Here is a 26,130-nt window from a genome sequence, read left to right on the forward strand (position 1 = left end):
CAGTATGTGAACTGCCAATAAAACTCTGGACTTACTGTATGCTAATGCCATGGATGCATACAGTACTACTGCCCTTCCCCCCCTTGGTAGATCAGACCACAACCTGGTCCTGCTGACTCCCAGGTATGTCCCCCTGGTGCAGAGGCAGCCTGTGACCACCAGGACTGTGAGGAGGTGGACACAGGAGGCTAAAGACGCCCTGCAGGACTGCTTTGAGTCCACGGACTGGAATGCGCTGTTTGGACCACATGGGGAGGACATCAACAGCATGACGGACTGTTTCACAGAATACATCAAATTCTGTGAACACACCACCGTACCATCCCGGACTGTAAAATGCTTCCCCAACAACAAGCCGTGGATCACCAGTGACCTGAAGGTGCTTCTTAATAAGAAGAAAGCAGCCTTCAGGTCTGGGGACAGGGAGGAGCTCAGGAGAGTGCAGCGCCACCTGAAGGAGAAGATGAGGGAGTGCAAGGACTCCTACAGGAGGAAGCTGGAGGCCAAACTCCAGCAGAACAACGTGAGGGAGGTGTGGACCGGTATGAAGGAGATTACTGGGTTCAAGGGGCGAGAGAGACAACCAGGGAGAACCTGGAGAGGAACAACCAGGGGGAACCTGGAGAGGAACAACCAGGGGGAACCTGGAGAGGAACAACCAGGGGGAACCTGGAGAGGAACAATCAGGGGGAACCTAGAGAGGAACAACCAGGGGGAACCTGGAGAGGAACAATCAGAACAACCAGGGGGAACCTGGAGAGGAACAATCAGAACAACCAGGGGGAACCTGGAGAGGAACAACCAGGGGGAACCTGGAGAGGAACAACCAGGGAGAACCTGGAGAGGAACAACCAGGGGGAACCTGGAGAGGAACAACCAGGGAGAACCTGGAGAGGACCAACCAGGGGGCTCCCTGGAGAGGTCAAATGAACTAAACTGTTTCTTCAACAGGTTTAGTTCACCGCCCTCATCTGTCTCCTCCACACCTCACACCTCCAAAACACCTCTGCTGCCTCCCCCCCTCTCCCCTCTGCGCCCCCTGGTGAACTGCGTAGAGCTCTCAATCTCACAGGGCTCTTCCTCCATCCATCCCCCCTCACCCCTCACCCCCCTCTCTGTGACGACTGGCCAGGTTAGGAGACAGCTGGAGAGAATCCACCAGCGCAAGGCTGCAGGACCTGATGGCATCAGCCCCGTGGTCCTGAAGACCTGCGCCGCCCAGCTGGCTGAGGTCCTACAACACCTCTTCAACCTGAGCCTGAAGCAGGAGGAGGTCCCGGTGCTGTGGAAGACGTCCTGCCTGGTTCCTGTCCCCAAGAAGAAGACTCCATCTGGCCTCAACGACTACCGTCCGGTTGCCCTCACATCTCATGTGATGAAGGTGCTGGAGAGGCTGGTCTTGGCCCACCTCAGGCCGCTGGTGAAATCTTCTCTGGACCCTCTGCAATTTGCGTACCAGCCTCGTGTGGGAGTGGACGACGCCATCATCTACCTGCTGCAACGAGCTCAGTCTCACCTGGATGGAACCGGTGACTCTGTGAGAATCACTTTCTTTGATTTCTCCAGTGCATTCAACACCATCCAACCACTGCTGCTGAGTGAGAAGCTGCGGGTGGTGGGGGTGGATGCGCCCACTGTCTCCTGGATCACTGACTACCTGACAGGCAGACCACAGTTTGTCCGTCTGGGCAGTGTGCTGTCTGATACGGTGGTCAGTGGTACTGGAGCTCCTCAGGGAACTGTTCTGTCTCCCTTTCTGTTCACCTTATACACCACTGACTTCCAGAACAACTCAGAGTCAAGACATCTGCAGAAGTTCTCTGATGACTCTGCAGTGGTCGGATGTATAAGGGATGGACGGGAGGAGGAGTACAGGGCAGTAGTGGAGGACTTTGTGGAGTGGGCGGGAAGAAATCACCTGCTCCTGAACGTAGCCAAGACCAGAGAGATGGTGGTCGACTTCAGGAGGAAGACGACGGCTCCACAACCGCTGAGAGTTCTGGGAGAGGAGGTGGACATGGTGGAGGAGTACAAGTACCTGGGTGTCTCCATCGACAACAGACTGAAATGGAAGACCAACATCAACGCTGTCTACAAGAAGGTGATGAGTCGACTCTTTTTTCTGAGGAAACTTCGATCCTTCAATGTGTGCAGCATGATGCTGGAGATGTTCTACCAGTCTGTTGTGGCCAGTGAACTGTACTTCACTGGGGTCTGCTGGGGGAGCAGCATTGGAGCCGGTGACACCAACAGACTTAACAAACTGGTTAAGAAGGCCGGCTCCATCATCGGCTACAAACTAGATAGTCTGGAAAAGGTGGTGGAGAGGAGGACGCTGAACAAATTATTGTCCATATTGGATAATCCTGTCCACCCTCTCAACCACCTGCTGCAGGGACAGAGGAGCACTTTCTCTAAAAGATTCCTCCAGCTCCGCCGTCACAAGGACAGATACAGGAGATCATTCCTGATACAGGAGATCATTCCTGATACAGGAGATCATTCCTGATACTGGAGATCATTCCTGATACAGGAGATCATTCCAGATACAGGAGATCATTCCTGCCCACTGCAATAAGACTACAATAAATCACCTCTGGCAAAATCCATCACAGTACAATAACACTGTTGACTGTGTTTCTTGGTTGCTTGTATATTATATGTACATTATATATATAGATATATACTGTACTGTATGTATATATATATATATATATATATGTTGACTGTGTTTATTGGTTTGTTGTATATAATATATATAGATATTTAATGTACTGTATATATACTGTATGTACTGTGCATTTTATATTTTATATTTATATTTTTTATTTTATTGCTTTTCTATTATTTATTCTATTGTTTCTATTATTGCTCCTGTATGTATGCTGTTGTGGCGAAAAAATTTCCCCTCGGGGGTTAATAAAGTATATACCTACCTACCTACCTACCTACCTACCTACTGGTGTTTTTTCTTTTCTTTTACCAACAAGGAAGAACACCAGAGAACAAGAGCAGCTTCTTGGTGATGATTTAGATTTGAGGGTGCGCTGGAGGAAATATCAGAATATCTCCAAAATAAAGAGTCAGATGCATGAATGTAAAGAACAGAAAGGTTCTCATGTTTCTCATGTTTCATGAATGAGAAATCCAGATTTCAGGGAAATGTAGTTTTTTGTTTGTTAAAAGCTAAAGAGAGACAAATGGAGAAGGGTGATCACCACCCCTCAGCTCTAGTGACATAAAAACAAACTCAAACTAATGAGTGACTCAACATCAACCAAAAAAAACAGTGAAACAACACCTGATGACAAATCTCAACAATTTCTTAACTTTGAGATTCAAAAATATTCTCAATGACACTTTTACAGTAATTCTAATCTTTCACAAGGAAATAAGCCTTTAAACAACAAACTCTTTAATTCTAACCTGTTTGTAAATTAATTGAAACCAGGTCACAGAAGTAGTCCAGTCTTACCTGGATGTCTATCTCCACGCTGAAAGCCTCCGTCTGGCTGTGGCCGTCACTGATGTACAGGCTGAAGGTGTCCTGCTCGGCCTGAGGTTTGCGCTGGCGGTCCTGGACGTAGAAGATGTGGTCGGACGCGAGGTCCTCCACGGAGAACGGCACGTCGGGGGCGACGACTCGCGAGCTGCCGGCGGAGCCGCCTGGTGGACAGGAGCGAGAAGTTCAGGGAAAGGTAAGAAGCTGCAGTCTCACCGACATCATTATAGAAGCAGCTGATGTTAAAGTCGCCACCGCTTTCAAATTACAACAGCATCAAGTGTCTTTTGACATACGTTCTGTCAATCACTCCTTTAACTCTGAAACTTACTGAGATCTCTTATAAAAGGTACTAAATTGTGTGTTTATTCCAAAAGTTTGCACATTTATTTTGCAAATGTTTTGCAGCTGATTTACTAAAAGCAATTGCGTCATTGATATCAGGTGCAAATCGTTCTATTTAAATGAGGTGTTTGCTCATTTTAAACTGATTCAAAACACAATAACAGAACAACCGCAGAAGGAAAATAACATTTTATCCCACTGAAACAAAGAAATATAAATATAACAAGAACAAAACACTATGATTATCAGCAAGAAAGCCAATGCTGTGGGAAAAACAAAAAGATCAATAGATCAAATTAAGAGAAGAAATTAGGCCAAAAAAAAGGCTTCTTAACAAAACATGGTCAAATAAAAGAGGACGGAGGATGAGATCCTCCAACAAACACTGAGCAGCAGGTCCAGATCTTTGTGATGAGCAGCTGACCTGGTTTCATTCAGTGGGAACTTTATGAAGCGACCTGTGAATTCAGGACCACGGACAGCTCACCTGAAGAACAGGACAGATATCCCAGCAGAGATACCTACAGTACGCTGTTGGCTGTCAATCATCAGTCAGTTCATTCAATAACTCAGAAATATCATCTCTGGACAGACGACATGTCTGAATCATTTCTGCCTCTGACATCAGAAATGTTTAACGGGTGTAAAACCTCGTTCTCTACGTATTCTTTGGTTTCCTGCGTCTCCTTCACAATAAGAGCAGCCGTCTCTCCTGATGTTCATCTGATTAAAACCTTCAGTCGTACTAAAATACACTCCGATCACTTCTCCTGTTCATACTGTCAGGTTTAGGAAATATCATCACATCTATTTACATTCCCCCTCCCAGTATTTGACACGTTCAAGTAGAAATGCCCAATATTACATATGCACGTGTTAAACTGCACATTTGAAAGACGCAGTCGTCACTGTACGTCGTCAGTAGATCAGCTGGGATGTTTTATTGTGAGAAGTTTTCACGTGATTTTACACACGCAGAGCTTAAAAATCAGCCCCGAGTCATCCTGATCTCCAACTGTGACTTCACATAAAAACAGCCGTGCTGTAGCACAGAAGTCACGTCCCTCTCAGCTGACCCGTCACCAGACCTGCTCGTCACCTCTGACAGACGCAATGACAGCAAAACCTGTCTGTTTCCACCGAGCAGCGTTTTTAATTCACTTTAGTTGGAAGTGTCAGATTGGATGGAAGAACGATGCACAGAGACTTTTATAGCTCCTCCATCCTCTAACAGAGCCCACTTCGGCTGAAACGACACGAGCCGGCACTCCTGACGATGAAGAAGAGTTGTACTGAATGTACAAAATCAACCTTGAAATATGTGAAGTTGAGACAAAGTATGAGTGTCTTCCTCACAGAAGATGGATGACTCCACAGCGAACTGAGTCAGGGCTCCGCGGGGAATAGCTGCTGTGTGTGTGTGTGTGTGTGTGTGTGTGTGTGTGTGTGTGTGTGTGTGTGTGTGTGTGTGTGTGTGTGTGTGTGTGTGTGTGTGTGTGTGTGTGTGTGTGTGTGTGTGTCTGTGTGTGTCTGTGTCTGTGTGTGTGTGTGTGTGTGTGTGTGTGTGTGTGTGTGTGTGTGTGTGTGTGTGTGTGTGTGTGTGTGTGTGTGTGTGTGTGTGTGTGTGTGTGTGTGTGTGTGTGTGTGTGTGTGTGTGTCTGTGTGTGTGTGTGTGTGTGTGTGTGTGTCTGTGTCTGTGTGTGTGTGTGTGTGTGTGTGTGTGTGTGTGTGTGTGTGTGTGTGTGTGTGTGTGTGTGTGTGTGTGTGTGTGTGTGTGTGTGTGTGTGTGCCACTGCATCACATCACATCTGCATCATCTGCCTGTTCGGGAGGGGAGTCTCTTATCTGAGCTGGAGCCTTCGCAGGATCGTAATCAGATGGGAAATCACCCGCTGCCTCTGGAGGGATGCTGGGTAATTTTGGCAGCTTCATTCTTTGGTTTGTTCCGTGCTCAAACATGATGTCTGCGCATTTCAGAAACAAAATGGAGAAGTGACACTGCTGACATGTCTGATTGCGACATGGACATGATGTCATTTCAAAGTGAAAAATATCATAATCATTTTAGACTTTAATTTCAAAGTTTAATGTGCTTTTAAGCAGCATTTTGAGTGTCTGTCTGTTTGAGTGCACATAAATTAGAAAATTAAGATTTTTTTTTTGCAAGCAGCAACCAGCATCAACGTCCCTCGTTGGTTTGTGAACGTTATGAATCCTCTAGTTCAGATTCTGTCCGTCACCATCTTTGCTAGTTCGGAGCGGTTTGGAGCAGGAAGTGACCATATTTGGACGAGCTGGGGGAGGAGCCAGAGGTGGATCTGACCTATCTGATCGGAAACCTGACGATACTACGTCCCGCCCACCGATAGCTGTAACCTGACTGCACCACAGGCCTGTCAATCAAACAGACACGCCCCCAAAAACAGGTCTTCTTGAATCTTCTTTTCTAATGAATGAGGGATTATTTTCAGATGGACCTCCAGAAAACTAAGAAGAAGGAGTGACTTTAGCTAACAACACCGAGATAACTGATGGACACATTTTATTCACTTTGGATTTGATGAGAGAAGTTGAATGGGAGTCTATGGAGCCAGAGGCTGATCTGTTTATTATTGAGTATTGATCACAGCTGTCGCCATATTTTCCTGTGATTAAAAGTCTGATTTCCGTTTCCATAACTAAAGTGATCTCTATTAAAGGAGCCTAACACCAAAAAAATAGTCATGCAACAATGCAAACACATTTCAGTCGCCGTCTATACGTTACTGCTGTTAGATAAATGATCATTACACATGCACAGAATTTCCATAGATTAGGAAATCATAAATAAACTTATAAAATATTTTTATCAGCAGATTTTAACTGATTAAGATTGTTTATTGTGTTTAGAAGTGAATTTAGAGGTGAACATTCATCCCCTCAAATAAACCACAGCATCTCTTCTGTTCTGCTATTTAAAGATTCAATACATCCAAACTGTCCCAATATTAAATAAAAAAGATTAAAATGTGTATTAATAACTTCGTATCGATCCATGTGGCTTTAATCTGAATGTAATCTTTGATATTGAAACAGCAGCCTTTTGTTGTTGTTATTGCATCAGTGACTTTAGAATAATAACTGTTGGTATCTGCGGTGAGAAGTAGTTCTTTGTTTTGGGAGAAAATGAGGTCTGAAAAGTTTGTGAACCCGACGATGTGAAACTCCAAACACTCATCCGGTCTGTAAAAGTCTGTTCATAAACTACAAACACAGTTTGCCCTCTCTAAGTCTCAACTGTATCTCATTTCTTCATGTATCTTGTGACATTTTGTGTTGACGTCCAGGTTTTGTCATCCACTCTGCATTGATAAACTTTCCCAGCAGGGATTTTTTCCTCTTTCATGTTTCCAAACTGTGTCTCTGGAAGAACGTCCAGCAGCGGTTGAGCAGTCACGTGCTCAACGCTGGAGCTTCAACAATTGCTCCATCTGCAGCGAGCTATCTGGCAGCGCTGATCCACAACATAATCAAGCTGTGACAGATGGCCTCGGCGCCGCAGGGGATTCAGTCAGGATTGTGTGCATATGAATGTGATATAAATAGAAATGAGAACGTCCTTCTGAGTAACAGCTGCGATGTGGCAAATGTACAGAGACATACAGGTAGTGTCACACATTCAGTTTGTTATGTACAGTATTCATAAAATGTAAAAGTTAGTACCGGCAAAAAATAACTCAACAATGTTCTCACTCCAAATATGTAAAACTTCACATCTGATTGACAGTTCTCACCTCTGTTGGTGTTTTCAATGAAACCATATTTCGGGGGACTGACGAGCCAAACCAGCAGGTCCTTCCTGGGCGTGTCCACATCGGACACGATGATGTGATTGGTTGATAGCTGCACGCGACCACCTTCCTGCACCTGGATGTTACAAAACAGTAAAAAACTGAATGAAGTCTGGTAGAGCACGTGAGTGTGGATCCAAGATTTAGTTTGGAGGTTTTTCAATAAGTAAACTGCAGCTTGTTCAGAGTTTTAACCAAAACCCAAGAAAAGAGAAGACATTACCCGACTACTCAAACACTGCATCGGCTGCCCGTATCTTTTACAATTGATTTGAAATGTCTTTTACTTGTTTATAAAGCTTTGAATGATCCTGTTCCTCCTACATCAGTGATCTGGTCTCGTTTTATGTTCCTGTCAGATCACCGAGATCCTCCTCTGCTTTTCTTTTAAATATTCCTCGTGTGTCCCACTGAAGCTCTGCTGAGAACGACTTCTCTTTTTACAAAGTCGCCGCTTCTGGACATCAGAATAACAAACTCTCTGATTGTTTTTAAAAGAAAACTAAACACTCATCTTTTTAATCTGGCTTTCTAGTGATGTTAATGATCCTGATTTTAAATTCTAATTATTGTTTTCATCCCTGGTGTTTATTTTGCTTTTCTGAATTATATTGATTAATTCTTAAAATGTTGTTTTATTGTTGCAATTTTAAATCCTTCATTTTATTTAGCCTACATTTTTACTAGTTTTACCTCATTTGTAAACTTACTGTTCTGTTAGTATGTTTGTTTATTTGTTTGGTTCTTTGCTTCTTTATGAGTGTGTGTTACTCTAATGTCTTGTGCTAATAAATAATGCTGAGTTGAATTTTTTTTATGCATGCTTGAGTTGACTAAGGTAACTTTTCTTATCATATTACAAATTCACAAGCTTAATGTAAAAGAATGTAATAGAGGACATTAATGAAAAAAACAATCTGAATTTCCATTTCCAGAGAAAAATAGTGATACGTGAATCTGATTCTACTTTCCTCAAAGATTAAAAATATGAATGACTGGAAAAACTTCACTCGGTGGAAAAGCCTCTGGTTTAATATTGTAGTTCATTTCTTCAGGACACCTGAAGAACTTCTGCTCCAACAGATGAGATCAGAGTTGACCAATACAAGTTTTTGTTGCTGATCCTGTGACTTTTGTCCTTAAATAACGTTTAAACTTTAACTTCCCAACTTTGTTTCATCCACCTTATAAAAGTAAAACTTTTACAAATCCTTAGAAAAAGCTGACTGGGCAATAAAGATAGAAAACTATTCATTGCACCTTAAAGTTTGAGCTCTTTGAGTTGCTTCCACCTTCAATTTGTTCTTTTAATTTCCCAAAACAAATCCCTCGTCAAGTGTACGTTTATTTTGAGACTGTTTTCACTCAGAAAATAAAAGTTTTCTTTGTCTCCAGCAGAAACAGAAAAGCCTCCATGGAGGAGACCTTAGAGATTTCCCTTCATGTCTTTCAGGTTGGGCGGTTTTGCAGTGCTAATATAGCATCACTTCCCCGAGGGAGCCTCGTGAGTGTATTTCAGTTTAACCCTCATTAGCCTGGCATCACCTCCCGTCCTCCTCCACAGTTGGAGTCGGGCTCTTTCTAAGTGTGTTTTGTTGTTTCCTTTATGACATGTTCTGCATTTTTAACTGCCCGAGGAAAACGAGGACACGCTGATGCTTACTGAACATCTGAGGTAAACCATCCAATGGATATTTGATGAGCAGGTGATGAACTGGAGGTCAGAGTCAGTTGTGTCTTCACTGATAATCATTTCAACCTGAGGAAAGGCTCGTATATGTTCAATTTAAAAGTTTGTGTTCCTTGAGACAAACAGAGAAAAATGAATGTTCTTCTGAAGCACGGAGATATTTACTGAAGTTTGCATGGAGCTTGAAATATTTTAATATTCCCACGATTTTTCTGCAAAAAATGTCAGAATCTGTGTTGAAAGTATTAACGGCATAAAGAAAGTCTTTTCAAACTAAAACTCTCTTCATTAACAAAAAGAACTCCTCATGTACAATCAGAAAGGTTCTGCTCCTGTTTTCATCACCAGATAAAACTCTCTAAAACGATGTGATTAAATGTTTGTGATCAAAGGAAGTGATTCCATATTACTGGATGTTAAATGAGTTTTCTCCACACGTCCAGTTGTCAGAGACGTCTCTTTGTTTGTTTCATCCAGCAGGTCTATGTGTTGAATGAACATGAATTAAACAGCATCTAAAGCTCTTATTTTGAAAGGCTGATGTAGTCCTTGTTTCTATATTCCAGTCACAGACGCTCTGTTCTGGAGACATACGCAGCTTTTAGGACCTTTTAGGACCTTTTAGGAGCTTTTAGGAGCTTTTAGGAACTTTCAGTAGCTTTGATCTCCACGGTTCTCTAAGTTCAATAAATATATAAACAAATATTAGAACTAAAATATTTCTGTGATGTGCAGCATGATTATTATCACAGGAAGTGATTAAATATTTATTTATTTATCAGGTAGTGCTTAAAAAAAAAAAGCATTTTGCAACTTTTTCAAATTCCTGCAATTTTATGCAAAAAACTCACTTAAAACTTCACAAACTTCAAACATTTCTGATCGCAACAATCACAAAAAGACTTGGACTCCTGGCGGAACGGACAGATGGACAACTTGAAACATGAAGCCTTCTGCTTTATTCATCTCATTTATGACTATTTCTGAATACAGAAGCAAGTTTTAAAAGAGTATTTTAGGGTTTGAGTGGTAGAGAGAGGAAATAATCTTCTGCTTCCACACGGTTCTCAGACAGGTGAGTGTACAATCGAATATTTTACAAATATTTTTTGCCTTTATTGTTGTGCTCAGTACAGAAGGGTACAGTATGCCTACCTTGATGCCGCTGTGGACGGTGACCACCGGGGGCTGTCGGGGCGTGGAGGTGATGGTGATGGTGCACATTTGGTTGTCAAGGCGATTGTTGTCTCCGTCGTGAACAACAAAGTGGAAGATGTCGGTCACCGGCTGACTTCCTGTCTCTAATGAAGTGATGTACCTGTGGACGCAGATGTTGGTTTATTAAACTGATCAAAAGATAAACACTAAATCTTTCTGGTGTATGTTTAATCATTTTAATTTCTCTTTCAATGGACACATAATGATCTGTTATTGTGTTGAGTCCCGGATTGATGGAGGAGTTTGGAGAGCTTAGCTTGAAGCCCTCTCACGATGATACAGCTGCTAATCTCTACAAAGCACAAATAAAAATTGAAATCCAGACCAGTATAATCTCCCCTAATCCCATTCATTCTCATAAAACAATTCCTGACTCGTTTGTACGAGCCGGCGCCACAGAGACAAAACTAACACAGACGGTTCGAAGTTTGCCCCGGAGATCATCCGGCGCTGCTGCTAATCACGGCCTGCATTATGGAAATGAGGCAGTTAGCATGTGAATATTTATGTTTCATTTCAGCGCCTCTCATCGGGGGCCTCGCTACCTTCCAGGTAATATCAGAGATGCTAATTGCCGTTCCTTACACCAGCAGGCTGAGTCATTGAACGTAATGGGGAACAAGTGTTGAATTATTTCCAGTTAAATCATTTGTTTTCTTACTGGTTGTTAAATGTCTGCAGAGTTTTCATCTGGTGAGAAGAAACATCAGAGTGAAGGAAAACAAAATGACTCTGCAAGCTGTTACCACTTCCTGCTCTGGCAAAAATGATCCCGATTCACTGTTGTAATGAGAAAAATGTATCATGAATATAACTGCAGCGTGAGGAAGCCGTGATGCCTTTTAATCTCTTCGAGAGTGGAACAAACTTCAGATTTAGAAGCCTCTTTATTAGAGTGAAATCATTCACTTTATTAGAGGCTCGCAAATGCTGCTGGTACTCGGCCGAACCAACAACATACGAGGGTGAATCACTGAGTTCATGGAGGACAGCACCGTGGCGTGCAACGAGCAGCAGAAAGATAAAACCCGGAAGGAGTAACTGGTGCAAATTTCATCTCTTGATCATCATCAGTTCCTGAGTTCCACTCGTGTTGATGAGCAGAGGACCTGTGATTTCTCCAGACCAGAAGGTTCACCTCAGGTTCAGTATCAAACTCTGGAAATCAGCAGTGGAGACCCTTGAAATGCTTCAGGAGATCTGAGACCACAAAGCCACGATCCTGGAGACGTGTTCTAAGAGACGTCCAGGACGTCTCCGTCCAACTCCGGAAGAAGACGTCAGGAGAACCAGCTGGTTTTTCTTTGAGCGTCGGAGTGAAACCACGGAGCTCTGCTGGACCTTCTGAGGCGTCTGAGGACAAACGCTCACTTCTAATGACCCAAACTGTGTCGTCATGGTAACAGGGTTCTCCAACATGACACAAGCAGCTCACAGCGCCATGAAAAGTTTCTACCCACAACAACACAATCGGAGCTGCTCACTTGATTTGTCTCCCTGAGACTTCTCTCTGTTCCCCAGAAACGTTTCACAAACTTTGATGTTTGCTCTGATAAAGTTTCAGGTGAGTAAAACATCGCTGACGCACCAGAACACTGCTCACACAAACATGTGCAACTCAGGAACTGATGATGATCAAGAGAAGACATTTCTACCATCTTCCTGCTGCTCCGTGACGTCCACGGTGCTGCAGAGCAGGCGTCTCTGAACTTATTGATTTACCCTCGTATTGCTCTCGTCCTGAAAAAGTGTCTCGGTGCTTTAATGGTTCTACTCTCTTCTACCTAAATACTAAGAATCTGTTTTAAAACTGGCTGGATGAAGTGAGAACACGTCTGCAGGTGAAGGTGAAGAAGCCTCACACTTCTTTAAAAAGTTGTCATCGTGAGGGAGCCGTTAGCAGAACTCTGAGCATTTTCCTTTTATTGTCGACTCCCATGGACCCTCGTGAACCTTTATTGCTCACACAATGATGGCTTCTGGTAATGACTAAGGGTTTTTGAAAGTCATTTTTGGTTAATAGCTGCAGGTTTTCTGCTGATGTTCAGCTTTTATAAGCCTCTGAAGTAGCATTTAAACCATCACGGGAAACTAAGAGTCTACACTGGATATATGCTTTTGAGCAGTTTTTTTTTGTTTGAGACACTCTTGCCTTTGAAGCTCAGCAGAGCACTTTACAAATCACTGTGGATTTTTGATTATTTTAATCGGTAGTTTGATACCCAAAAAGAGACTAAAATCAAACTTCAAGGTGTCATTAAGGAGTGAAAAAGTTCAATGCAGGTATGATCTAAGTCCCACCACTCCTACCTGATCCTGTGCTTGTTGATGTCCTCCATGGTGAAGGCGGAGTACTCCATCAGCTCCTGGTGCTCCTGCTGGGACTGGCTCCGGGTCAGGATGCCGTACATCGGCACAGACACCAACTGGATTCGGATCTGCTCATCTGGGGACGTGTCGTCCTGATCCATAAAACAGAGGTGAACTCACATACAGTGAAAAGCACCTGTTTGGCTGAACGAAGAACTTAGAGACCTATCCCAGCTCATATCTAAACAACCTGTCAGTCTAATACAGCTCCGACACAAATATACCAACAAACATTCTGTTCTACAAGTGGCAGATCCATCTTCATGTCTTTGGACATCTTTGACATATAATACAGTGATCAAAACAGGATACAAACCTTAAAAGATCTTGTAATTAAGTGGTATGGACAATGAACAAGTTACTTGATTTCTAACCTAAAAAGAACATTTTTGACGATGATCTATTTGACCATATAACCAGCATCACATTTCAGCTGACTCATCGTGTTTCATATTCCAACCGGCGTTCATCTCCTGTCACTCACAGTGTAGGCGAGGTGTGAGCGTCTGACCACCGTGCTGCTCTTCTCTCCCACCTCCAGTGACAGCGTGGCGGCAAGGTCCCGCTGAGGCCCGTCGCCGCCGGCGCCCAGCACCGCCACCTCCAACACTGTGGTCGCCATGGAGATACCGTCGCTGACCGAGAAGGTGATGGCGTCGTCCTGGGTGGACAGGCCAGCGTGCCGGTACAGCAGGACGTTGCGAGTGACGTCGCCGAAGGTGAAGATGTCACCTGAAGAGGAGATTCAAACCGTTTTGGGTGTTTGTTAGTTTGAGACCCCTGGAAATCATTCATCTGTGTGGTAAATGGACATTTTTGTCTTTGAATTCTTTTGAAAGTTTCACACTGTATGAAGCTGTTGGTCAAAACAATCTGAATCATAAACCTGTAAATCTTCCAGTGGAAGCAGACGAGTCAGATTATCTGCACTTTGACCTCAGTCACACTGAGAAAAGTTTAGCTTTGTTTTGTACTCAGTCTGCACTTGTGGCATTAACGAACTTCCATATGTTATTTGTGTGTGTGTGTGTGTGTGTGTGTGTGTGTGTGTGTGTGTGTGTGTGTGTGTGTGTGTGTGTGTGTGTGTGTGTGTGTGTGTGTATCATTGTACCGTTATTCATGCGTGTGTTTGTGCTGCCATCAGTCTTGAGCAGCTCTCCGTGGATCGGAGCTTCTACCAGCTCAAACTCCAGCTCGTCTGGAGCGGTGTCGGCATCACTCACTGCCAGCTGCTGACCACCTACACACACACACACACACACACACACACACACACACACACACACACACACACACACACACACACACACACACACACACACACACACACACACACACACACACACACACACACACACACACACACACACACACACACACACACATCAAAAAATGTCCCCTTGGGGATTAATAAAGTAACTACCTAACACACACACACACACACCAGAGGAATAAAGACGTGTTGGAGAGATGATGATCGGCGTGTACAGCCCACAAGCTGTCTTCTTGAATATTATGAGTGGTGTGTAGTGTGTGTGAGAATGTGTTTGTGTATTTGTCTCTCACCGATGGGAGCTTGTCCTCCCACGCTGACCTCCAGCAGCGGGTCCAGGACCTGAAACACTGGCGGCTGCTGGTGATTCGACAACAGCAGGACGGCAAAGTCCAACTCAGGAGTGGTGTGTTCACCGTCTGACACTGAGACACACACACACACACACACACACACACACACACACACACACACACACACACACACACACACACACACACACACACACACACACACACACACACACACACACACACACACACACACACACACAAGAAGAACATAACTACACACATCCCTGACGCCAATCAATTCCTAGTATTACAGGAAATGCTGAACAGTGTAGGAAGAGATTCAAGGATATAAGAGAAAAACTTGCATCTTATAAACACCGGCATTAAGAAAATGTCCAACAAAGAACATTCATCCAACAGAGTGAAATCAGGATCTGGAACCATGTTGAGTGAGCAGAAGTAAATTATTCACACTTAAAGCTCCTGATACAACTAATTTATTAACACTGATGATGAGCTCTAAACGTTCCTGCTGCCGTGGTGTTAATAAATAAAGTGCATCGATGGTTTGAGGGTTATAAATGACGGTGTCACACACAGCTGCCAGATTACTGAACTAGATCAGTGGCTGAAAAGGCTTTTGAATAGTTTCCTCTTTATGTGTAATTTAATTGCAATTCATTTGTAGTTAACCTGAGTGTCTTTTATATTTTATGACTGAGATCGGCTGCTGCTTCATGAAGCGCACCAGCTGCCCGATTCACATCCACTTCAATAGACAGATGTCCGTTTCATTTTTATATGATTCACTAAATCGGACGGTTACATTTAAAAAAAAAAATCTTGTTTTAATGATTTATGTAAGTGGGATTAAAGACTTGTAACACCCACAAACCTGTCTGTGGAGTTTTGGGTCTTTGGGACTTTAGATCTGTTTATTTGAGCTCTACTGAACAGCTCGGGTGCTGAGCCGGGAACCAAAACAGAGCCCAGGTTGTCTGATCTGTCCAAACTGCTCCCTGTGCACATCTAACCTGTGTTAACTCAACGCCTGGAAGACAAGACATGTTCTACTTAGAAATTCAGACAAAACTGAAGTTATTGTATCTGGCAGGAAACATTGCCTTGGCCTGAAGCACCACTGTGAGGACCCTTGGAGAGTCATTTTTGATAAGGATATGTTCTTCATTCTTTCATCTGTGCAATATGAATCAAATCAGGAACATCCTGCTTCAGCACAGAGAAGTTGATCCATGCATGTGTCACTTGTACTTCTAGATTCCTGACGTTGATCCAAACTGCTGCAGCGAGAGAACTGACAGAACTCAGCAGGAGAGCTTATATTTCTACGACATTAGCTTCTCCTCACCGGCTTCCTGAATGATCAAGAATTGAATTCAAAATTCTTCTCCTGACCTACAAAGCTCTCTAATGATAAAGCTTGTAGTTAGAGCTGCTCAGTGGACCTTGAGTCGTCTCTTAGTTGTGCTGCTACATGTAGTAAAAGCCTCCCATGATGCACTGAGCTTCTCCACAGTTGTGTCTCATTAACATTATGTCATCTCTCTCCTATAGTTGTATTTACTGTTTGTTATCTCTCTATGCAGCTCTCCTTGCTTGGACAGTCTTTTTGGAGCTGCATGTTTCTGCTCTGCAGTTACTGACCCCGTCAACGGTTAATCCTCTCAAGTATCTCTATGCTGCTATTTTCTCTCTCTGCTCTCTCTTCACCCAAACCAGCTGAGGAAGACCACCACTGAGCCCGGTTCTGTCAGCGGTTTCTTCCTGTTAAAAGTATGTTTTATTCCCTTCCAGCTATCGCTCATGTGGAGATTGTTGAATGGTTGGGTTCCTCTCTATGATGTTGTAAGGCTCTGTTGTACGGAATTTACGATGTCAAGTGCCTTGAAATAACCCTTATTGTGATCTGGCGCTATATAAATCACTGAAAGTTACCATTATTAAATCAACCTTGAAAAAAAACAACCTTAAAACTACCAGCCTATTACCAATTTACCATTCATCTCCAAAACAATCTTGCTACACCTCAACTCCAGATCGACCTTGTCAGCAGTAATCTCTTTAAACAATTCCAATCTGATTTTCACCCTGAACACAGCACAGACCACCAGTGACCTCCTCCAGGCATCAGCACCTCCATTATAGACAGATATGGAGCGACCCAAATACCAAAAACTCAACACTAGTAAAACTGGCTCGATCTCTACACATATCAAATGCTAATATTCACTCAAGAGCCTTGGTGTTATCTCCATGTTCCCTCTTTCTCCAGTCATAAAAACTATGTGTTCTTGATCCACCTGTGAAACATTTCCAAACTACACACCCTGCTTGGAGTCCATGCTTTGGTTCCATCACACATCTTCTCTAATGCGATCCTGACAGACCTCCTCAACAGACCTCACCGGCTTCTACTTATTCATACATGATTACTGTACATTCAAAGTCTGCTCACCACGTCACACCCCTGCTGATTCAACTACACTGACTCCCCGTGTCACAATGGATTAACTTTAAAAATCTCATTATTAATGCTTAAACCTCTTCATAATCGTTCTCCTGCCTGTATCACCGACCTCCTTCAGACCGGTTCCCTGCCGCTCCCTGCGGTCTTTATCAGCAGGATTACAGGCGCTCCCCGCCATCAATCTCAGCACGATAGGTGACATAGAGGGCCTAATTATTATGATTATTAATTATCACAATTGGGCTTGATCAACTAACCAATGAACTGAATAATCCTGACATTACATCACTTTATATATAGAAGACTTTCTTTTCAAGTACAGGAGAAAAAGAAATTAAGTACTAGCAAAGTACCTGAGAGCTGTATAGTACTTGGATAAATGTATGTAATATTCTGAGCCGTAACTGTAATTGTGTACTTGGGGCCCTTTAAAGTCAGAAGTGAAGCCGTATGAAGGAGGATAAAAACTTGTCTGTGTGCTTGAAGCACCACAATAAAGTGAGAAGCAGTTTGGTGACACCTCTGAAACCTCACGTGGTGAAAACACGTATTCTCCAAATGTCTCCTGTCGGGTGTGGAGTTAGAGTGCAGTAAACAGAGGAGGACTGGTTTTATCTGCAGGCTAAAGGTCAACGAGGAGGAAGGAAGAGGAAGAGGAAAAGATATTCAGAGTACAGAAGACAAGACAAAACTGGGGAGAATGAACTTAAAGGGATAGTTCAGACATTTTGATGTGGTGTTGTGTGAGGTAATAATCCATCCATCAGTGTATTGACAGTTTGGAGAAGCAGGCAGCTGCACCATCGTGGAAGCTAAGCTCTGTTCTGTTACGGATGGGATTAACGACAAAAGTGTATTTAAGCCGCCTATATAAAAAAAAAAAAAAAAAAAACATATTCCAAATGAGTTTAAATGCTATATCTAGAACTTTTCCACCGCTGTAACGGCCGTTTACGACAGAAAACTGAGCCGTTATATATCCATCTCTGCTCTCTCCAAAGCCTCCAGACTCCTTCAACAAAAGCAGTCACTTTATCTCTCAGCTGCCAGCTCCTTCAAACAGGGAACATGCCAGCTCCCATCGACTGCAGGTATTACACTCACTGTGAATAAGTAATCAAGAGCTGACGAGCGATGCGAGAACAGCGAACAGAGGAGGAAAACAAGACCAAGTCAAAAACCCGCAATATGACTGGACTGTTTGAAACGCTGGAGGCTTTTTATTTCATGAGAATGTCATCGCTGTACAGATGTGGTGAAGAGGGAGTGGAGTCATGAGCTAAGCTGTTTTATTTATTATTATGTTTTATTTACAGGTCACAATGTCCTAAATATTGATGGACACGCACTATTATTAATATTACGAGAAGCTTAATTGATTGTAACAGCTGTATAAACAGTACCATAGAGTCATAGCCAACCGTCATCCATCAGTGATGTCATCAACCATCAGTGATGTCATCGTTGGTTTGTTAACATTATGAATCCTCCAGTTCAGATTCTGTCCGTCACCATCTTTACTAGTTCGGAGCGGTTTTAAGCACAAAGTGACCATATTTGGATGAGCTGGGGGAGGAGCCAGCGGTGGATCTAGGGAGGCTGTAGCTCAGTAGGTAGAGTGGGTTGCACACTAATCGTAAGGTTGGTGGTTCAATCCCAGCTCCTCCTGTCCACATGCCCAAGTGTCCTTGAGCAAGACACTAAAAACAATTACTCCCAATGGTGTAGTAGCGGTGTGTTGCAAGTCGCTTTGGATAAAAACGTCAGCTTAATGTAACTTGACGATACTACCCACCAATAGCTGTAACCTGACTACACCTCAGGCCTGTCAATCAAACAGACATGCCCCCAAAAACAGGTCTTCTTGAATCTTCTTTTCTAATGAATGAGGGATTATTTTCAGATGGACCTCCAGAAAACTAAGAAGAAGGAGTGACTTTAGCTAACAACACCGAGATAACTGATGGACACATTTTATTCACTTTGGATTTGATGAGAGAAGTTGAATGGGAGTCTATGGAGCCGGAGGCTTTTTGGAGACGACCTCTAGTGGCACTCGCTGGTATTGCAGCTGAAGACACTTCTGCATCGGAACCATTTTACAGACCTGGAAGCTACGAACTCTTTTATATCCAGTCTGTGGTAATAACTGAAATCATTTATTATATTTGGTATTTGGCTGACCAATCGTGTAACTTTAGTCAGTCATGCTGATTTTGACCAAAAGACTTCAGAAACCTGAAGAAAAAACACAGGACGAAGATATTGATGGATGAAAAAGAGGAAAGGAAAGGCAAGATCTGACCAATTGGATATGTATCCTCCTTTGACTAATTTGGAGGGAGTGATGGAGTGAGGAAAATAAAAAGTAAGGGAAGATGAAGTCAGAGGAAACAATGATGACAAAATAAAAAGAAGAGACATCGTACGAGGGAGAAGACGAGGAGCTGAGGAGAGAAAACAAGACTGAGAATGGAAAGAAAAGTGGGCAGGATGTGAAGGAGGAGAAAAGAGGAACAAACTGCCTCTTTCTCTGGTCAAAGTTTAGGAAGATGAAGTATTTACCTGTAAAATAAACACTGAGCGACTCCGGCAGGCCTGTTGGGGTTGAAGAAAGAAAGGTGTTACAGCTGCGAGGTGATAGAAGTAAAAAAAAAACAGCGGATTCAGGCAGAGTTTATAGGGCGTTGCACTGAACATAAAAACTGAACGGTGAAGCAATACTGCATAAAAGTCAGAAGGCACCGAGGATGATTCACTGATGCAGAGTTTCCACTGGAGCTCCACAAACCCAGATTGGGAGAAATGGAAGTCAGCTTTGATCTCGGATTACGGATTATCTGTTGGAAAGTACAACTCTTAAAAATCTTGCCTTTGAAATGGACTCACCCGCCCTCAGATTGTTTTTAAACTCCTTTTCTTCCTGTTCAAATATTCATCGTGTATATACATTTGTTGTTTGCTTTTAATGTGATCCAGGATACACAATCCAGAGCAGGACGGATTTAAAGTTTCGTTAAATGGCTAACGGCAAGTTGACCAAACTTTTACAACAATTACCTTTAAGTATTAAATACAGAATAATATCACTTGTACATAATTCACGAAAGTCTTGTCAACTAATAGACCTATTTTCAGTACTACAATTTAAAAGAGTTGTCCAGCAATGTAATGTTGCACTTCCATACGAGAGTGGATCATTAAGCCAACTACTGAGTCGAAGGAAGATTTAACCCTCATGAGTGAGCAGTAAGAACTTCGTTGCTTCGTTTCTATGAGCAGTGGACAGAGCGCGTCTGTGATTCCTCTGTGGACGTGACCAGAGGACGGACATCCAATTTGGTGTCAAACGCTTGAAATCATCAACGGAGACTCTTTCAATGCTTCAGGAGGGCTGAGATGATGAAGCAATGAGCCTGGAGAAGTGTTCTTGGAGACATTCAGGTTTCAGAGCAGCAGTCTGGGAACCGACCATCAACCATCAGTGATGTCATCAACCATCAGTGATGTCATCAACCATCAGTGATGTCATCGTTGGTTTGGGAACATTATGAATCCTCCAGTTCAGATTCTGTCCGTCACCATCTTTGCTAGTTCGGAGCGGTTTGGAGCAGGAAGTGACCATATTTGGACGAGCTGGGGGAGGAGCCAGAGGTGGATCTGACCGATCTGATCGGAAACCTGACGATACTACGTCCCGCCCACCGATAGCTGTAACCTGACTGCACCACAGGCCTGTCAATCAAACAGACACGCCCCCAAAAACAGGTCTTCTTGAATCTTCTTTTCTAATGAATGAGGGATTATTTTCAGATGGACCTCCAGAAAACTAAGAAGAAGGAGTGACTTTAGCTAACAACACCGAGATAACTGATGGACACATTTTATTCACTTTGGATTTGATGAGAGAAGTTGAATGGGAGTCTATGGAGCCGGAGGCCGGTGGTCAACACTCGTACAGTTGGGGCATGCAGCACACATTGTATACTTGACAAATTAATTTTCCTTTGTGTTTTTGTTCTTCTGTTTTAAACCACTGCACCACGTTATGAAAACCGCTGTTTCAAGATTTATTACTGAACAATATTTTTGTGGGATATTCTGCTACGCTCCCACCTCCCTTGTTAAGCAGCAGCTCACATGATGTGCAGTATAATGTGTGGTGCTGCAGAATATTAAGTGCTTTGAAGGTGGAGATGGATTCTTTGAAATCACTGCAGACAGTCGGCTCTATCGAACACAACAGAAGTAACACAGCAATCATTTCCAAAAGTCCATCCAAAGCTCACGTTGTTTAAAAGTCACTTAATGCTCATACGAGCCTGTTGGTGTTAAAATGAGGTGCGGTCAGGTCAACTTGTCTTTCAGTTACCCAATAATAGATCTTGATTAAGCAGATTATTTGACCTGCAGTAAATGCAGGAGCTGAAGGTCAGTGATGTGTCATGGGTCTACTTCACTTTCTTTTTCAGCCATGTAAACTTTACTTCCGGCCCCAACATTGATTTGCTGTCACTTTGGGTTTTCATTTTCAGCCTGTAATTAAAACCTTTTTGTTTGAACCCTTCTCCTCCTTTTTAATCTGTTACATAATCATTCAGTGACTCCTGTCTTGGTTGAATATATGTGTGTGTGAGTCGACCTCACCGATGAAGGAGTACTGGTAGAGCTCCTGCAGGTGTGACGGCGCCTGCGGCGGCCTGTAGATGATCTTTCCGCCGTTGACGTCGGCCTGAGTGAAATGTTTGGCCGGTGTGTACGGTCTGTCGCGGTGCTCGATGGCCCCTGAAAACACACAGCACAAGAATTTATCCTGCGTCTGTCTCACTGGAAAAAAAAAAATCCAGAAATATTTCTCAGAGGCAAAAAAGAGGCATGTTAATATTTCAAAATCATAAATACCAAGGTCATGATAGTTAATCGTATATGTCCCTTTCCACCACTATTTTCTAAAACATACAAAAACAAAGGACAATTTAGAGAATTTAAAATGGGTTTTCAATTTGTGTACAAACTAATGACATTCAAAATTACAATTACAGGACCAATTGTGTCTGTAAGCAGAAAAAAATAAATAAAAAAAAAATCCTCAATGATTGCAAAATGAGACAAACTTTCTTAATAGACGGAGGAACAGACATTTCAAAGCTTGGACTTCTACACCAGAACTATTTCAAAATGTAACCAATATTACAACTTCACTTGGAAGAAAATATTCTCTAGACTGGATGCTGAGAGGAAAATATCAGACTTCTGAAAATAAAATGTTTCTGTTAAATCTGGAGCCGTCCTCCTCCTCACTGGCTCCGTTCAAAAGGACTCCAGCATTTATCAGGACATTACTTGGAGGATAAGTCACATTGTACATTTTTTGCCTTTCATTAGTCAGAGAGCTGAAAACGATACACTGCGCTGAAATGAACGTCTGCAGCTCTGAACGGCTGCAGCTCTGAACGGCGCCTTAAATTCAGCTAAAAGGGGAGAAACGCTCGTTCATGTCCTCGTCAGCACGGTAATTAAATCATCGTGGAGAGTTGAGATGCTGCTGCAGCAGGTCGGGAGTCTCTGCCTCGTACTGGGAAAAGCCAAATCCATAAGTAGGTCATTACATCTGAAGTCCTGCTTACATGCTCATAACTAAATTTAAAATCATCACCTTCTATTTGAACATTTGTGTTTGTCCAGATAAGACATGGGTAGGCAGGACGTTTTCCACTGCTGAGAAAAACTTTGGCTCGTTAAGCAGGTCTGTGTCAGAAAACTGTGGATCGCCAGCACCTTGGTCCAAACCGCTGAAACGAATGAGGAACAGCGGAACTTCTTCACACTTTAATTTCTGCGTCTCAAGGTCTGAATTTGAGAATCAAACACAGAGACTTTCTCACTGGATCTAATTATTCAGCTCCGACCCTCCGACAGGACGGAGATTTGAATGCTTTTAATCTTCACGTTACGAGGAGTGTGTCAAGTGTGTGGAGTGTGTAGAGTGTGTAGAGTGTGTGGAGTGTGTAGAGGCTGACCTTGTCCTGGCGGGAGAGGTTTGGTGATGTTGTAGATGAGCTTCTCGCTGGGAGTCTCAGAGTCGACGAAGGACAGAGCTGAAGGCGTCACCTCGGTTACCCGATCCTCCAGAGCCTGCACACACACACACACACACACACACACACACACACACACACACACACACACACACACACACACACACACACACACACACACACACACACACACAGATGTAACAGATGAAAACAGCTGTAAAAAGACACTATATCCTCCAGATGTGATGGGACCCGTCGTGCTGTGCTGCAGCCACGTCTCATTCAGCTGTTGAGGGAAGATGCTCTGGGTTGTTTACATTTCTTTCAACCAATCACAATCATCTTGCTGCTGAGGTCAGAACGCAGCGATAGTGACCTTGTAAAATAGTTTTGTTTTAGTGGAGCATTTGCACGTGAGCATTAAAATATCTAAATCCTGTCAGAAACACTGTGAAGTACGAAGCTGCAGGTCCAGCGTGCAGAAGGAGGTCCGTGTTGTTTCCAGGTGTGACGGGAGTTTTGAAAGCAGCAACACGGAGATGGAGGAAGAGGAAGTGAATCAGTCGAAGCAGCGGCGGGTTTATTTAAACGTTCTACAACCACTGAATCAAGATGACACACAAACCAACAGACGACTAACAACTGCATCAGGATTTTCCCGTTTTGAGAAATAAAAAAAAAGTCCGATATTTACAGGAAGTTCAGAAATACATGAAGATTTATTGATTCTAAATAATAACAATCAGTAAAGTAAATGACAACATGGAAACCAGTGGTGTCTGAAACAAAGCAAACTACGTCTGACTTCCATAAATTGCATTTTGAAAATAAAAGTTTTTAACTTAAAAGTATTTCGATGTGATAGTTCTTCTGACTTATAGTTGCCATGACGCCTCACCGTGATCTGGAGGTCGCAGTCGGGGGCGAGCTGGGGGAAGCCCGGGATCTGAGGCAGCACTCCGATGGTGAAGGTCTGGGCATCACTTTGGAGGACGGGCGCCGTCTCCGTGGAAACCTGCAGATACACAACACATGTAGAGATTGAACACTTGCATCTTTAACCCTCCTGTCGTGTTCGTTTCTCCCCCCTTACTTTAGTGTTCCCGGTCTGTTTTAACTGCTCTTACGTTAACACAAAAAACATTAATCATTACCAAATTTTATTTAACACCTTTTTAAGATGTAAACAATGTCTCAGACTCGTGGTTTACATGAATAACTACTGTGAATGTACAAAGAATAGACACTGAAAATGTATCGCTAAATTAACATTTATTGTAAAAAATCAAAGTCAAAATAGAAACCAAATTCACAGAACATCAACATGAATAGTCATCTCTGTGTGTGTGTGTGTGTGTGTGTGTGTGTGTGTGTGTGTGTGTGTGTGTGTGTGTGTGTGTGTGTGTGTGTGTGTGTGTGTGTGTGTGTGTGTGTGTGTTCATGCACAGGAGTGGCATTGTGCAATTAGGTCAGAGCGTGCCTTGCAAACATAGGCATCACATTTAAGTCTCCACCATGGTGAGCAGCTGTTTCTGCAGCTCCTGACCGCGCATATGACGTAAAAGTTATCACGTGATATTCTGCCCCTTGAGACCGGCTGTCATGCCCTGTACAACACGCATGCCCTGCTTGTTTTCTGGCCTTCCATCAAGAGGTTTTCCCGTGTAGACCTGCATATTACAGGCATAGCTGCTCCTGGCATCACATGCTGCCTAGATCTTGATTCCATACTTGCCTGGTTTGCTTGGCGTGGGCTGCTTGAATGGACAGCGACCTCTAAAAGGGACCAGGCGCTCGTCGACTCACCTCAGGGCCCGGATTGGACATCAGTGGGAGGCGCTCCACCCACCTGTCCCAAACCTTTCCTTTCAGCAGGGGGCAGGTCGTATAGCTCTGTTATCAAATCGGATAATTCTTGAGAGGACATGAGACTGTTGTAAGGACATTGTTGACAAGAATATAAGCCTCCCGGACTCTGCATCCCACAGACTTTTTGTAGCCTCATTGTTTGACCGATATACTCGTGCTAGAATCAACAGACCCATGTAGGCTTGGAGGTGTACCTGGTCCAATGCTCTCCACGTGTCCCCAAACACACACCTCCCCTCCAGGTTGGTCATGTCCAGTATGATACCCTCAATGGACTCTGGTAAAAAGAGTTGGAAGCTGGACTTGATGTCATCCACACGAGATGCTGCATATCGTGTTGGCCCTGGCGTCATCCTTATTATGTTTTCAACTCTCGCTCTGCCTCCTCTGTCCTGGGAGGAGGGATACCAGAGCAAGTTGCCACCCTTGGACTGGTATGTCACCTCAGGTGCCTGTTCCTCTGGTTTCACTTCCTCGCCATCTGTTGACTGGTCAGTCTCATAATTGTCCGGATCAAAATCAGGATCAATGTTGTCTTCAATTTCTGAGACATCTTCCTCTTTCTCCGGTTCAACCTCCTCTTCATCTGGTTCAAAAATTCGGTGCAGAGACTCAGACAAAAAATCGCCTCATCAGTCGCCTACTCATTGTGTTCACAGAGTAAAATGAGAGCAAGGCACAAATAAAGGTTTATACAGGGGGAACGTGAGAAGATATGAAACATTGTTTAGTCTGGAAGGTGTGGTTCACGCGATAGTGATGGGTTCCCGTAACAAACACCGGATTATTTTGTTTGAAGTTTGAAATTTGAAATGTGTACAACTTTATATATGGAGCTGTGAACAGGTGTTCACACAGGTGTGTGTGTGTGTGTGTGTGTGTGTGTGTGTGTGTGTGTGTGTGTGTGTGTGTGTGTGTGTGTGTGTGTGTGTGTGTGTGTGTGTGTGTGTGTGTGTGTGTGTGTGTGTGTGATGGGTTCCCGTAACAAACACCGGATTATTTTGTTTGAAGTTTGAAATTTGAAATGTGTACAACTTTATATATGGAGCTGTGAACAGGTGTGTGTGTGTGTGTGTGTGTGTGTGTGTGTGTGTGTGTGTGTGTGTGTGTGTGTGTGTGTGTGTGTGTATGGGGCTGTTTTCCATCTGATGGATGGACATAGTCTAGTGTTTAGTTGACTAAACTACAACAAATTGAAAGAAAGTGGTGATCAG

General features: G+C 43.4%; 1 protein-coding gene across 1 annotated transcript in view; it reads right to left on the reverse strand.

The window, feature by feature from the left end:
• Window positions 1-26,130, reverse strand: part of fras1 (Fraser extracellular matrix complex subunit 1) — a 265,766-nt gene that overhangs the window by 45,766 nt on the left and 193,870 nt on the right. Inside the window, exons 31-41 of the mRNA XM_069722629.1 lie at window positions 23,946-24,062; window positions 23,030-23,144; window positions 21,657-21,794; window positions 19,575-19,607; window positions 14,522-14,653; window positions 14,067-14,195; window positions 13,440-13,687; window positions 12,896-13,047; window positions 10,523-10,685; window positions 7,621-7,753; window positions 3,476-3,666 (exon numbers count right to left, since the gene is read on the reverse strand). Of these exons, the coding sequence (XP_069578730.1) occupies window positions 3,476-3,666; window positions 7,621-7,753; window positions 10,523-10,685; window positions 12,896-13,047; window positions 13,440-13,687; window positions 14,067-14,195; window positions 14,522-14,653; window positions 19,575-19,607; window positions 21,657-21,794; window positions 23,030-23,144; window positions 23,946-24,062 (1,551 nt within the window). The remainder of the gene's footprint in view (window positions 1-3,475; window positions 3,667-7,620; window positions 7,754-10,522; window positions 10,686-12,895; window positions 13,048-13,439; window positions 13,688-14,066; window positions 14,196-14,521; window positions 14,654-19,574; window positions 19,608-21,656; window positions 21,795-23,029; window positions 23,145-23,945; window positions 24,063-26,130) is intronic.

This window comes from Brachyistius frenatus, unplaced genomic scaffold, assembly GCF_029030835.1.
Source record: "Brachyistius frenatus isolate BFR_SWC_R1_liver_20210118 unplaced genomic scaffold, ASM2903083v1 Contig_298, whole genome shotgun sequence".
Classification (NCBI taxonomy): domain Eukaryota; kingdom Metazoa; phylum Chordata; class Actinopteri; family Embiotocidae; genus Brachyistius; species Brachyistius frenatus.